General features: G+C 35.6%; 1 protein-coding gene across 1 annotated transcript; it reads right to left on the bottom strand.

Moving 5' to 3' along the window:
* Positions 1-11426: 11426 nt before the first annotated feature.
* LOC18609259 (LOB domain-containing protein 42-like) lies at positions 11427-12588 on the bottom strand. The gene is made up of 2 exons (XM_007044285.3): positions 12357-12588; positions 11427-12245 (listed from the first exon to the last, which is right to left on the bottom strand). Exons 1-2 carry the CDS (start codon positions 12544-12546, stop codon positions 11725-11727), a joined length of 711 nt encoding a protein of 236 aa, XP_007044347.1. The 5' UTR covers positions 12547-12588; the 3' UTR covers positions 11427-11724.
* Between the last annotated feature and the right edge of the window lie 857 nt (positions 12589-13445).

The following is a 13445-nucleotide window of genomic DNA, read 5'->3' as shown; positions in this document are numbered from 1 at the left end:
GAAAGAACATGCCATATACTATCTAAGCAAAAACTTCACCGAGTATGAGTCCAAATACTCTACACTTGAAAAGATGTGTTGTGCACTAGCATGGACTGCTCATAGGCTTTGGTAATATATGTTGTATCATACAACATAGTTGGTGGCAAAAGTGGATCCCATCAAATATATTTTTGAAAGACCATCTTTGTTCGAGAGAATAGCATGATGGCAAGTTCTATTGTCTGAGTATGATATTGTATATGTGTCCCAAAAATCAATTAAAGAGAACGTCATTGCCAATTTCCTTACAGATCGAGCCATGGATGATTATGAGCCTATAAGTTTTGATTTTTCGAATGAAGATCTGATGTCCATCTTGCATATAGACGAAGAGTCCGACAAACGTAGCGCTTGGAAAATTTATTTTGATGGAGCATCAAATGCTTTGGGGCATGAAATTAGGGTAGTTTTGATCTCTTTAAATGGGAAGTATTATCCAACCATCGTAAGATTAAATTTCAATTGCACCAATAACATGGCAGAATATGAGGCATGTGTAATGGGATTACAAGCAACAATCAACATGAAGATTGACACAATAGAAGTCTATGGAGATTCTGCTTTGGTGATATGTCAAATGCAAGGAAAATGGGAAACGAGGGATTCCAAACTGATCCCATATCAGAAGTTGGTTACAAAAGTAAGCAAATAATTAAAAAAAATCAGCTTCAACCATTTGCCTTAAGAAGAGAACCAGATTGTTGATGCTTTGGCCACCCTTGAAGCAATATTCAAAATAAATGAAGCGGTTGATATACTCCTTTTTAATTTAAGAATTTGTGAAGTCTTCGCGCATTGCTTGAATGTTAAAGGACAAGTTGAGGGTAAAACATGGTATTATGATATCGTGCAATTCATCAAGCACCAGGCATATTCTAAGAATGTCATAGAAAATGATAAACGAGTTCTTAGAAAGTTAGCAATGGGTTTTTTCTTCAGTGGAGAGGTACTCTACAAAATAAGTCGAGACCAAGTACTCTTGAGATGTGTGGATGCTACTGAAGCCAATAAACTAATGGAAGAGGTCCATGAATGAACTTGTGGAGCTCATGCTAATGGACATATGCTGGCTAGACAAATTATGAGAGTTGGATATTATTAGTTGACACTAGAATCAGATTGCATAAACATTGCTCGAAAATGCCACAAGTGTCAAATTTATGCAGACATAATCCATGCTCCACTAGCCCCATTGCACATTTTCACAGCACCTTAGCCATTTTCAATGTGGGGAATGGATGTAATTGGGCTCATTACTCCAAAGGCTTCCAATGGACATCGATTCATATTGGTGGCCATTGATTACTTCACAAAATAGGTAGAAGCAGCTTTCTATGCCAATGTGACGTAAAAAATGGTTTTGCAAATTCATCAAAAAGGAAATAATATGTCGATATGGACTTCTAGAAAGAATCATTACCGATAATGCAAGTAATCTAAATGGTACGATGGTAAAAAAGGTTTGTGCTAAATTCAAAATCAGGCGTCATAACTTGACAACTTACCGTCAAAAAATGAACAGAGCGGTAGAAGCAGCCAAAAAAAATATCCAAAGGATTGTTGAAAAGATGACTGAAGTTTATAAAGACTCGCATGAGAAACGTCCTTTTGTCTTGCACACATATTGAACTTTTATGCATATCTCTATGGGGGCAACCCCATATTCATTAGTATATGGAATGGAAGCGGTGCTACCCATTGAAGTGGAAATCCCATCCTTGAGAGTGTTAATGGAGATAGAATTAAAAGACACTGAGTGGATTCGCTTTTGTTATGAATAGTTCAATCTGTTGAGGAAAAAAGGCTCACAACCCTTTGTCATGGCTAAATGTACCAACGAAGGATGATGCGGGCATATGAGAAAAAAGTTCATCCCAGGCATTTTCAAAAAAAGGAGTTAGTCCTCAAAAGGATACTCCTTAACCAAAATGATTTTTGTGGAAAATGGGCTCCGAGCTGGGAATGACCATATATGGTGAAAAGGCTTTTTCAGGAGGAGCCTTAATTTTAACCAACATAGATGGAAGAGACTTGCCTAATCCAATAAATGCGGATGCGATAAACAAAATAATATGCTTAAAAAAAACAAAATCAAAAACAAAAAGAAAATTAAAAACAAAAATTAAAGGGGTTCATGTTGAAAATTCGAAAGGACGACTCGAATCCAAAAGAGGTGGCTCATGTTGAAAACCCGCAAAAAGCGACTTGAGCCGAAAAAGGAAATTTGGGATGAAGATCTGAAGCTGCTGGCTCAGATGAAGTACAAACTGAAGTATGAAAACTGCATTGAAAATGAAGTCGTCGACTTTGCAAAACAAAGAGAAGTCATCGAATCCAGAATCTTCATATTTGCTTAGGACATCTATCAAGGATAATTTTCAAAATCAAAAGATCTGATTATCTACTCTAAATGGTTTGAGTGTTCATTGTTTGAATGATATAATCATTACTTTGTAAATTTCCCTTTCTTTGAGTTTTTTGCATTTTTATATGTATATAATTCTCCTTCCTTTCTATATTTCAAGCTTGCTTTCCACCATTACATAATTCAACATGATGATTTTCATGGAAATGAATGATGACTGGTAAGGAAATGAACTAATTAAGCAAGAAATTACATTTATTGTTCAATGAAAGACTTAAAGATGATGTAAAAAGAAAAAAGAGCCTCAACATGAAAAAAAAAGGAAAAGAAAAAAGAGGCAGTTAAGTGTCAAAAGAAGGCATGCCTAAGGAAAATTAAGAATGTCAACCGATGAAGAAAGACACAGATGAAGATGATTGAAAGTTGTAGTGGAAAAATTGGATGAAGCAAGAGAAGGGTCTAGGAACCTTAATAAATCATAAACATGAAAGCATTATATCATTTCAATCATGCATACATGCCTAGCCATGCACATGATCATTTTCAAAATAAGAATAAAATTAATTCATGTTCCAAGCTTTGAAAGTAGGAATTCACCCAACCTAAAGTGTTGAGGTTGTAAAACTTTGATGGAAGGATTTTAGTCTTTCATTTTTATGTTAATCCAATTAAACTGGCATTAGAGAATTAAATTGAACCTATTGTGAGATAGGTCTTGCCTAAATTAAGTCTAAGAATTTCAATTTTTAATCTAACCTGTTGTGATATAAGTTGAGCTAGATTAAATCTAAGAATTTTAATTTTTAAATCGAACCTGTTCTGATATAGGTCGAGCCTAGATTAAGTCTAAGAATTTCAATTTTTTAAATCGAACATGTTCTGATATAGGTCGAGCCTAGATTTAATCTAAGAATTTTAATTTTTAATTGAACCTATTCTGATATAGATCGAGCCTAGATTAAGTCTAGGAATTTTAATTTTTAAATCGAACCTATTTTGATATAGGTCGAGCTTAGATTAAGTCTAGGAATTTTAATTTTTTAAATCGAACTTGTCAGACATAGGTTGAGCCTAAATTAAATTTAAGAATTTCAAATTTTTAAATCAAACCTGTTCTGATATAGGTCGAGCCCAGATTAAGTCTAGGAATTTCAATTTTTAATCGAACCTATTCTGATATAAGTTCAGCCTAAATTATGTCTATGAATTTTAATTTTTAAATCGAGCCTATTCTAATATAGGTCGAGCCTAGATTAAGTTTAGGAATTTCAATTTCTTAAATGGAACCTATTCTGATATAGGTCGAGCCTAGATTAAGTCTAGGAATTTCAATTCTAAATCGAACCTGTTCTGATATAGGTCGAGCCTAGATTAAGTCTAGGAATTTCATTTTTAAATCAAACTTGTTCCAATATAGATCAAGCCTAGATTAAGTCTAGGAATTTTAATTTTTTAAATCGAATCTGTTCTGATATAGGTTGAGCCTAGATTAATCTAGGAATTTCAATTTTAAATTGAATCTGTTCTGATATAGGCCGAGCCTAGATTAAGTCTAGGAATTTCAATTTTAAATCGAACCTGTTCTAATGTAGGTCGAGCCTAGATCAAGTCTTGGAATTTCAATTTTTAAATCGAATCTATTTTTAGATAGATCAAGCCTAGATTAAGTTTAGGAATTTTATCGAACCCATTTTAAGATAGGTCGTGCCTAAATCAAGCTCAGAAATTTCATTTTTTTCAAACCCAGGTCAAGCGTAGGAATCTTGTTTTTTTTTAAAAAAAAATCAAACCTATTTCGAGATAGGTCAACCCTAGATCGAATTGCTTAAATCAAACTTGCCCCAAGATAAGTCGAATACAATGTCTATGTCTTTGTACTATTCTTGATTCTCAAGAATGTACAAAGAGGGGCAATTGTAGACACCTATTCTCCAAAAATCAACTAAAAATAAAAATAAATAATAATATAATATAATAAAAATTAAAATATAAAAAGAGAGAAAATAGAGAAAGGAAAGGACTAAGCGTACGCTCAGCCTCCCTCTCCAGTTTATCATTGCAGGGCATTTAATGCCCTTGGGAAGCAGCTGAATTTGGGGAAGCATGGTCACCTCCGACTACCAACTCCCCTTTGTGCCAAAGCCTTGTGAAATCATCCTCAAAAGAGCATGATTTCACCTCTAGATTGTCCAAAATTTTGGACAATCCAGCTTTTAAAAGGGAGTTCTCAAACAAACAACTAGGGGGAGCATTTTTGAAACCCAAAAAAAAAAAGGTAGATTCAAACAACAAAAAACAGAAGTCTTCCAAACCAAAAACCAGGAACCAAAAAAATCCTAAACTACCAGCTGACTACCCTACCACAATTAAAGAAAAAATCACAACCAAAAGGAAACAAAAAAATACCAAAAAAAAAACAAAAAAAAAAGGAAATGGGTTTTGTGGGCAGAATATTTGGGGAGTGAAGAGGGAGATCCGACTAGGAAATAGGGAAAAAGGGAAGGCAAATCCGTGGAGAAGAAAAAGAGAGAATGAAAGCCGTCCGGAGGAGAAGAGAAAAAGAGAAGAAGAAAGAGAAAGAGAGGGAGAAGGAAGAAGAAACACTTGATGGAAGGAAGGCCGATGGCAAGGAGAGAAAGAAGAGGAAGAGAAAGAGAATGAGAAGGAAAGAAAGAAAAAAAAAAGCAAAAGAGAGAAGAAGTCGGCGGTAATGGAAAGAAGAAGAGAGAAGAAGAAAGGGAATGAGAGAAAAGAAAAAAAAAGAGAAGAAGAGATTGGCATCGAAAAAGAGAAAGAACAAAGAGAAGGAAAGAAAGAGAAAAAAAGAGAAAAAAATGGAGAGAAGAAATCGACCGGAGGAGAGAGGAAGAAAAAAAAGAAGGAAGGAAATAAAAAAAGAAAGAAAGAAAGAAAGGAGAGAAAAAGAAAGAAAAAGAGAAGGAAGGAAATAAAAAAAAAGAAAAAGAGAGAAGAGAAGAAGAATAGCTGGCCATTCAAGCACTAAACGATGCATTTGGAGTGCAACATTGTGGACCTAAGGGAGCGGGCTTGGTGCAGGGGGCTTGGGCCTTCCGTCGAGCTTTGAGTTGAGCCAATCTTAGCCTAGTAAGGTATAATTTCCCTCATTTACTTGGGTTTGTTTAGGTTGATTTTTGATCTAGCCCATTTTGCTTAAATAAATGTATTTTTAGTTTAATTTTAATCTAAGGAAAGATTATATGTTTAAACATGTAGGTCCAATTTAGTGTTAGAAAATCAAAATAAACAAAAAAAATTAACCATAATAATAATAATAATAATAACAACAAAGAAATAGTAAAAATGCATAGTTATAAAGAACATAAATTTAGATAAATATAAAAATAAAAAAAAATATTTTTTATAAAAGAAGATTTAGTTTTCTTTTTAAAAAAAAGAAGAAGTATAATAGTAATATATGTAGAGAAATGATCGAAATAATAATAAAATATATATTTTGGATCGATGTTTATAGTTAGGAAAGATTCCAAGATTGGGTCTAAAAAAATAATAATAAATAAATAAATAAAATTAAAATTAAAATTAAAACAATAACACCTAGTATGGAATTATTAAGTATAAAATATAATGTTTGATTTGGAATCAATATCGATGATGGGATGTCCATTTGGAACGTGAGAAATCACAATTTCAAGTGCATTTCCTTGGGTTAGGGATTTTGATTAAGATAACACCAGTACGATGGGAGGGTCCTAATTCAAAATTTCAATATTCCTGATTTTAAATAAATAAAAAACTATACATTCTTAATCACTAATTAATCAAAATATACAAATAAAAGAAATTGGAAATTAATGATAACAATAAATTTGTTAATCATAATAATACAAAAATGGATAAAATACATATGCATAAATAATAATAATAATTATCGATAATAAAAATACTTGGTCTAAAAGTATGATTTTGGAAAATTTTATATAGTAAAATAAATAAGTACTTATATAGCAAAATACATAATGAAATAGAAATGGAGCAATAAGTAAATATAAAATATTTAGTCATGGTATATATGCTTACATGGAGAAATAATAAAATAAGGAACAAACATTAGAATTATAAGTGCATCACGTACCATGGTTGCATTGTTAAATGTCATGGCATATAGATATATTTTGTATGCATGTGTAAGCCTCGATGATGGGACTTTCCAAGGAAGCTCGCGAAGGTAAATTTCTTTGGTAAACTCTTTAGGTGAAAAGATACCCTCGGATCCCACCAGTACGATGGGAGGGTTCGGAGAAATATCTTTAATAAAAAGCTGTTGCCCATGTTAGCATTTGCATTCATGAAAATACTGTTTTTACTCGCAAATGACTATCTCGATGATGGGATCTACCTAGTAAATTTGTGAAGGTGAATTTTTCAAGTACTTCCCTAAGTGAGAGAATACTCTCGATCCCATCAGTATGATAGGCAGATTTGGAAAGTACACTTAATAAAAGGTTTTCATTTGGTATTATCTCGATTTTATGCCATGCATTTCACAATTGCATCACATGCACGTCAAATTCGTAAAACCAAATGAAACATTTTAACTTGTTAAAAGAATAAAAGATGAATTAAATAAATCAAATTAAGGAAATATAAAAATAAAATTAATGGGTTAGGATAATATATGATTAAGTGGTACCGTTCGTGAAACGGGTGTCATAGGGGTGTTAATCCTTCTCTGTGCATAACCGTACTCTTGAACCCAACTCTAAATAAAATATGTAGACCAGTTTATCATTCTTTCGACGGACTTAAAATTAATTTAAGATTTTGTCAAATAGAACCAATTTAATAGGTGACCAATCGCACTTAGGTAAAAAAGATTGGTAGCGACTCCCTAAGTTACCCCACATCTAGCGGTCGAGGTTTTCGGACCTGGAGCATTACTATACTCAACAACCAATTGTATGTGAAAAAGGAGAAATGTGTATTCGTGCAAACCCAAATTTAGTTCTTTGGCACATAATTGAATAAGGGCACATCCGGATGGATGTGTAGAAGGTGAAGGCTATCAAACAGTGGGCCACCCCTAAGAATACAATTAAGCTTTGTTTGTTTTTAAGACTAGCTAATTATTATCAAAGATTTGTGGAAGAATATTCAAGAAAGATAGTAGCACTGACAGAATAGCTGAAAAGGGGACAAAAGTGGAGTTGAAAGTCATAATGCCAAGAAGCGTTTGAAGGCTTGAAAAACCTAATGATGACGGATGCCATTTTATCACTCCTCAATATTACAAAGCCCTTTAAGGTACAGATAGATGCATCAAACTTTGCCTTTGGAGGAGTGTTGTTACAAGAAGGACATCCAGTTACATTCAAGGTTCAGATGTTAAATGAAGCTAAGAGGAGAAACATGGCAAAAGAGAAAGAATTACTAGCAGTGATTCACTATTTACGAGCCTAGCAACACTACTTGCTAAAATCACAATTCGTGGTTAAGACCAACAACACAGTCGTAAGTCACTTTCTCACACAGCCAAAACCTACAACCAAGCAGGTGAGATGGCAAAAGTTCTTAATCGATGTCTTCTTCGAGCACAAACTTGACAAGACGAACTGTGTGGCAAACGCCTTCAGTAGGAGGGCCAAATTCACAGCTCTGAGGGTGATAGCACTAATGATAGCAAGCAAAGTGCAAATATCCATAATCTTATTGAGGAAAACATGCATCGAGATCCCCAAGCAATGGCCATTATAAAGTTGATAGAGAGTGGAAAGTCAAAATACTTTTAGGTGGAAAATGGACTTACTAATAAAAGGATCACACATATTTGTTCCAAGAGCAAGAGAGCTTAAGTAGAAATTAATGCGGGAATGTCACGACACTCATTGGGTAGGACATCCAGGTTGGCAGCGGATCGTTGCACTACTAAAATAGGGTTACTATTGGCCTCATATGCGGCAAGATGTGATAGATTATACGAAGACGTGCCTCATTTTTCTAGTAGGACAAAATAGACAAACAAAGACTAACGAGAATGCTCGAACCTCTACTAGTATCGACCAAACTGTGGGAAAGTATATCTCTGGACTTTATTGTTGGACTTTCTAAAGTGGGAGATATGACAATAATCTTGGTAGTGGTGGACCATTTCTCCAAGTACGCGACATTCATTTTGGTGCAGAAGTTTGACTCTATAGAAAAAATAACTTGTATGATTTTTAAACATATGGTAAAATATTAGGGTATTTCGAAGAACATTATTAGCCACAGAGATCTTACAAGCTTTTTCTGGAAAAAGCTTTTCAAACTATTGGGGTTAGAACTTAACACATCCTCTAGTTATCATCCGCAAACAGATGGTCAGATAGAGCACTTCAATGGGTTGTTAGAAGAATACTTATGACAATTTATATAGGCGAACTAGAAGAATTGGCCCAACCTACTAGATGTGGCTCAACTATGTTTCAATTCATAGAATAGCTCAGCCACTAATAGAACCCTTTTCAAGGTCATCACCGGACAACAACCTAAACTTCTCCATACATTAATGGAATCATATAGCGAGAAGATTCCCCAAGCATTCAACTTTATTAAGGAGTGGAGACAAAACATTGAAATCGATAAAGCCTATTTAGAGAAAGCCTCCAGCTGCATGAAGAAGTGGGCAGGTAAAGGTTGAAGGGAGCAACACTATAAGGTAAGAGACCTGGTGCTAGTGAAGTTGGTACCCGAACAATTTCGATTCCTAAGGAAGAGAGATCGAATACTAGTATGGAAGTATAAAGGTTCAGTACTGATTATAAGCAAGGTAGGGAAGATTTCCTACATGATTGATTCACCTAAGTGGATGAAGGTACACCCTCTATTTCATGTCAGCAACTTGAAGTTGTTCCATGCAGATCTACCAAATGCAAGTAAGAGTAGAGCCATAAGAGCCGCCATTAATACTAAGCCACCATCACAGCATCCATTGGAGAAAATTTTGGTAGGGAGGACGATGATAATCAACTGACAACCGACATAGAAGTACGTGGTAAGATCGAAAAGTTTAGGGCCAGATGAGATCACCTAAGAGAAAGAAGCCAATCTCTACGCTTTCCAACAGAAGATTGAAGAATTTCAAGCCAACCAGTCAATAAAGACATCGACAGATTGAGTGGGGGAGGATGTCATGAGCCAACCTTATATTGAACTATGACTAGGTAGAGTTGTCTAGGAGATTGAGTCTTTTGTACTTGTAAGGGAAATGTCCTTTTTTCAAGCATTGTAATGGCTTGTAGTGACATCTTTAGAAATACTTGTTAAGTCTTTAGAGTGAAAGACCCTCTAGGAAAAGAATGTCCTCATTTCAAGCATTGTAATGGCTATTGGTAAAATACTTATAAAATCTCGTAAACTCTTTATAGAGGGTGAGCAGTCGGTGGATTATTGGGTTGCCTCACTAGTAAAGGTATGTATGTAGCAAACCATCTAGGGCTGCCCTTATGGCCCGATAATGGCATGTCTTAGTCCTTTTGTACTCATTTTCATATTAAGAAAATATTTTTCTTTATATGGCTCTAGTGGTTGCATGTATGGCATCCGATATGCCCTATTATTTCTATGTGCATTGCATTAATATAATTTGTGACTATTGTTGATGTTTGTTTAGATCTAGATAAGTTATTGACTAGCTTGTGTGGGAATTGTCCACTCAAGCGCTACACAGACTATCGCATACTTAAGCAAAGGAGCATAGTCCATGACATTGCGCATCGGATAATGCATCCGCAAAACATCATCATTTGCAAGACAATGCTAGACATAAGACAATATTACATATAAATTACTACGTGGCACAACCATGCATGCAAAGAACAATATTGCACAGCAACTCCGTGTGTAAGAGCGTAATATTACTCTATGTAAACGATTGGAAATCTTTTTAATATATTTCATGTGTATTAAAAAGTTTAATAAGTCAATATTATTTTCTTTATTATAAATACATGGAAACCTTTTTACGAGGGATCCCTATGCATGAAGCAAAAAGTAAAGGCTCGATTTTCGCTACTAGAGTATTATCCCTCTATATTTATATAAAGTAATTTCATAACATACCTATTTCTATGTAGAGAGCAATGAAAGCGATCAAAATGAGCGAAACATTTATAGCATTATGGACAATAGTGAAAGTAAACCCGGGACTAGTAGTAGAGTTTATGAGTTAATTTCATTTTTGAGATATTTTGAAGAGTTTTGTGTAATAGCTCAGATATAGAAGTAAGGTTTTTGACTTAAATTTTTATGAAGTACTAGTATTTTTTTTTTTGCTTTCCTCTTTCCTTAAAAACAAGTGATGCACTTCGCACTATGCCATAAATGGCCTAAACGTGCATTTATACAAAAAAAAAAAAAAAAAGCCATTACTCCACTATGTATAACGTGAGTCTCTTGGTCTATATATAAGAGTTCAGACAATTCCTTTCTCAAGGGACTTTGGGCTTACTCTCTACCTCTTATATTCTCTCCACTTAGCTATTCTCTTGCCTTATTCTTCGCCTTGCTCAACAACTTCCCTATTCTTTAGACTTGGCTCATCATCCCTATTCTTTACTTATTTATAATAGAACCTCTTTTGAGACCTATTTGTAATAGTACCCCACTCCCCTTATCAAAAACACACGAGTCTACATGGAATGACCCCACTGCCTTGGAGCCGTGTGGTGACCATGAAGGCTTCACTGCCAACTGCCAACTTGCTGCAGCAGCAAGCACCCACCCAGAAATCGAAACTACAAAATTAAGCAAACCCATATTTGGCAAGTATATCAACACCCAACCATATCCAGTTCTCCACCAAAGAAAATACCATAAATAATTCTGCATCGCTCTTAATTTATTTGCCAATACCTTGAAAATTAGACAGCTGAATCCTTTGGTTTGTCTTAGCAAAGAGCTTGGATTTAGTTATGTTCCAAGTCATGGGCGCGGAAAAAAGAAAAATGCATTGTCTTTTGTTTTTTTTTTTGTGAAAATTTGATACACAGATGATTGTTTAAAAAATACAAATTGTATGCTCTAAATTTATCTGTGTCCTAATTTTACAATTTTACCAACAAGAAAAATGAAAAAACCCACCAACATTTCTTTTGCACCAAACAGAAAATTAAGAAAGAAAAGAAAAGAAACAAAATAATTAACTTCAACATTCTGTTATATGTATCAGGTGAAACTAGAGTTGATATCTTTGTAGTCGCCAAAATTGCTTCTATCTGTAATGAATGAAGCACAGAGGAGGATCAATTTGTATCCAACTGCAGTTTACATCTACCACTTTATGATGGATTCATTCTTCCTCACTGGTGAGGTTGCAGCGCTGTAGGAACCAATCCAAGAGTCAGTTCTAACCCAACATCATCAGTACTCTCCTCAATTTGGCTAGTAAACTTCAGAGCAGGAACCTTTTTCATCTGGTTCACCAGCGAACCCTCCACACTCTCCACAGAGAACATGCTCTCATCGTCTTTGCTGTCATCATTTCCCAGTTGGCTCATCCACGAGTCATAACTGGGCGAGTCAACCTGCCGCTTGGACCTGTTCACGGATCGCTTGAAACGAGTGCGGGTCTTGAGCTTGTCGATGTCAGCAGGCCTGGGTTCCTTGGAGACGTGGCGGATATCGTACGTCTTGAGAGGAGAAATCGGTTGCAGCGCAAGTGAATCAGAAGAAGAAGTGTGGGTTATCGGTGAGCCTTTAAGCACTGCATCAACTGCTGCTTGGCACTGAGCCCAGTTCCCCGACCAGAGCATGCCAACTGACCCATACACTGGATTTACGACACGCCCGCAAGCCTCATATAAAAGTGACCTAAAAATAGCTGCAATGTAAACAAGAGGAATTATACATTTCAGGCATATGAATAACATCGATTTGTAATCTGAAAAAAGTAATACTCATAATCCTTTCGAAAGGATTGCGAATTAGTTACCAGGGCGAAGGTGTTGAGGACCGGCTTCGATGAGGTTGAGGAGGCCAGCACGGCCATAGAACTTGGCCAGGAAGAGAGTAGCATTGGCTTGAGAATCAGGGGACTTGATCCATTGAAGACAAGGTCTAATGATGCAGTTCTCACTGCAGCCTTTACGCAGGACTCTGCAGCCATTACAGCTCATCTTCATTATAATCTTATGGGACCAATTTCAGAGAGAGACAGAGACAGAGAGAGGTGGTACGGAGAGGGAGAGGGAGAGGAGACGAGGGATGGTATATAAGGGGGCAGGGAGTTATTTGTCTTTGGGAAGGCGCAGTGGTTTCCAAAGGAGTGCAGTAAAAGACCTGAAAACCGGGGGTGAGTGCTTTGCTATCCCATCTTCTTCTTGTTTAGGTAAAGTTGGGGAGTGGCCTCTTTGGGTAATGCGATTTCTCCGGGATTGTTTTTTCTGCTTTCCTTCTTTCGCAAACAACCCTACATGCATAATTTTATTACAAAAACCGACCCACGATTTCACCTCCATTTTATTTTATAAGTTTTTATTAATTAATTTTTATTAAAATAAGGTAAAATCTAGAAAAAAGAATGATCGGCCATGAGTATAGGTTCTCCCCTTTCTCTATTATATTACCTTTATAGATCTAAAATTTTTAATTTCTTTGAATCATTTCAATAGTACGACGAAATTATTTCTTTGGTGTTTTCCCGATTCCGTGCCCAAAAAATTGTACCTATATTTATTTGTTAAAAAATGGAACCTTTACAACAAGAAAAGTTATGTTTTCTGGAAGATTACTTGTTCAAACGAAGGGAGAGGTAGGGGTACTGGTGTAATTTTACTGATCAAAGGAGGACAAAATGTCGGGAAAAGAAAAGAGGAAAAAGACAGCAGTTGAAATGTGGAAGCCATGCAAGCAAAAGTGGAGTGAAGAGGCAGAGAAACCGCAACAGATGCACGTGCAAAGCACGAGCCCTTTGTCTTAGAACTGCGTGCGTCTCGCCACATCTTATTGAGAGCTAACCCTGTTCAAATCTATTACCTCCCGGTTTTCAGGAGTCCGTACAAATATGTGAACTAAGCCATTT

This window comes from Theobroma cacao, chromosome 2 (assembly GCF_053813885.1).
Source record: "Theobroma cacao isolate CCN51 chromosome 2, ASM5381388v1, whole genome shotgun sequence".
NCBI lineage: Eukaryota > Viridiplantae > Streptophyta > Magnoliopsida > Malvales > Malvaceae > Theobroma > Theobroma cacao.
This window is presented reverse-complemented; position numbering and strand designations above follow the sequence as displayed.

Coding starts and splice junctions, on each gene's coding strand:
- LOC18609259 (XM_007044285.3), bottom strand. CDS start 12,546: ATGAAGATGAGCTGTAATGGCTGCAGAGTCCTGCGTAAAGGCTGCAGT. Junction 12,246..12,356: donor TCCTCAACACCTTCGCCCTG/GTAACTAATTCG, acceptor TTTACATTGCAG/CTATTTTTAGGTCACTTTTA.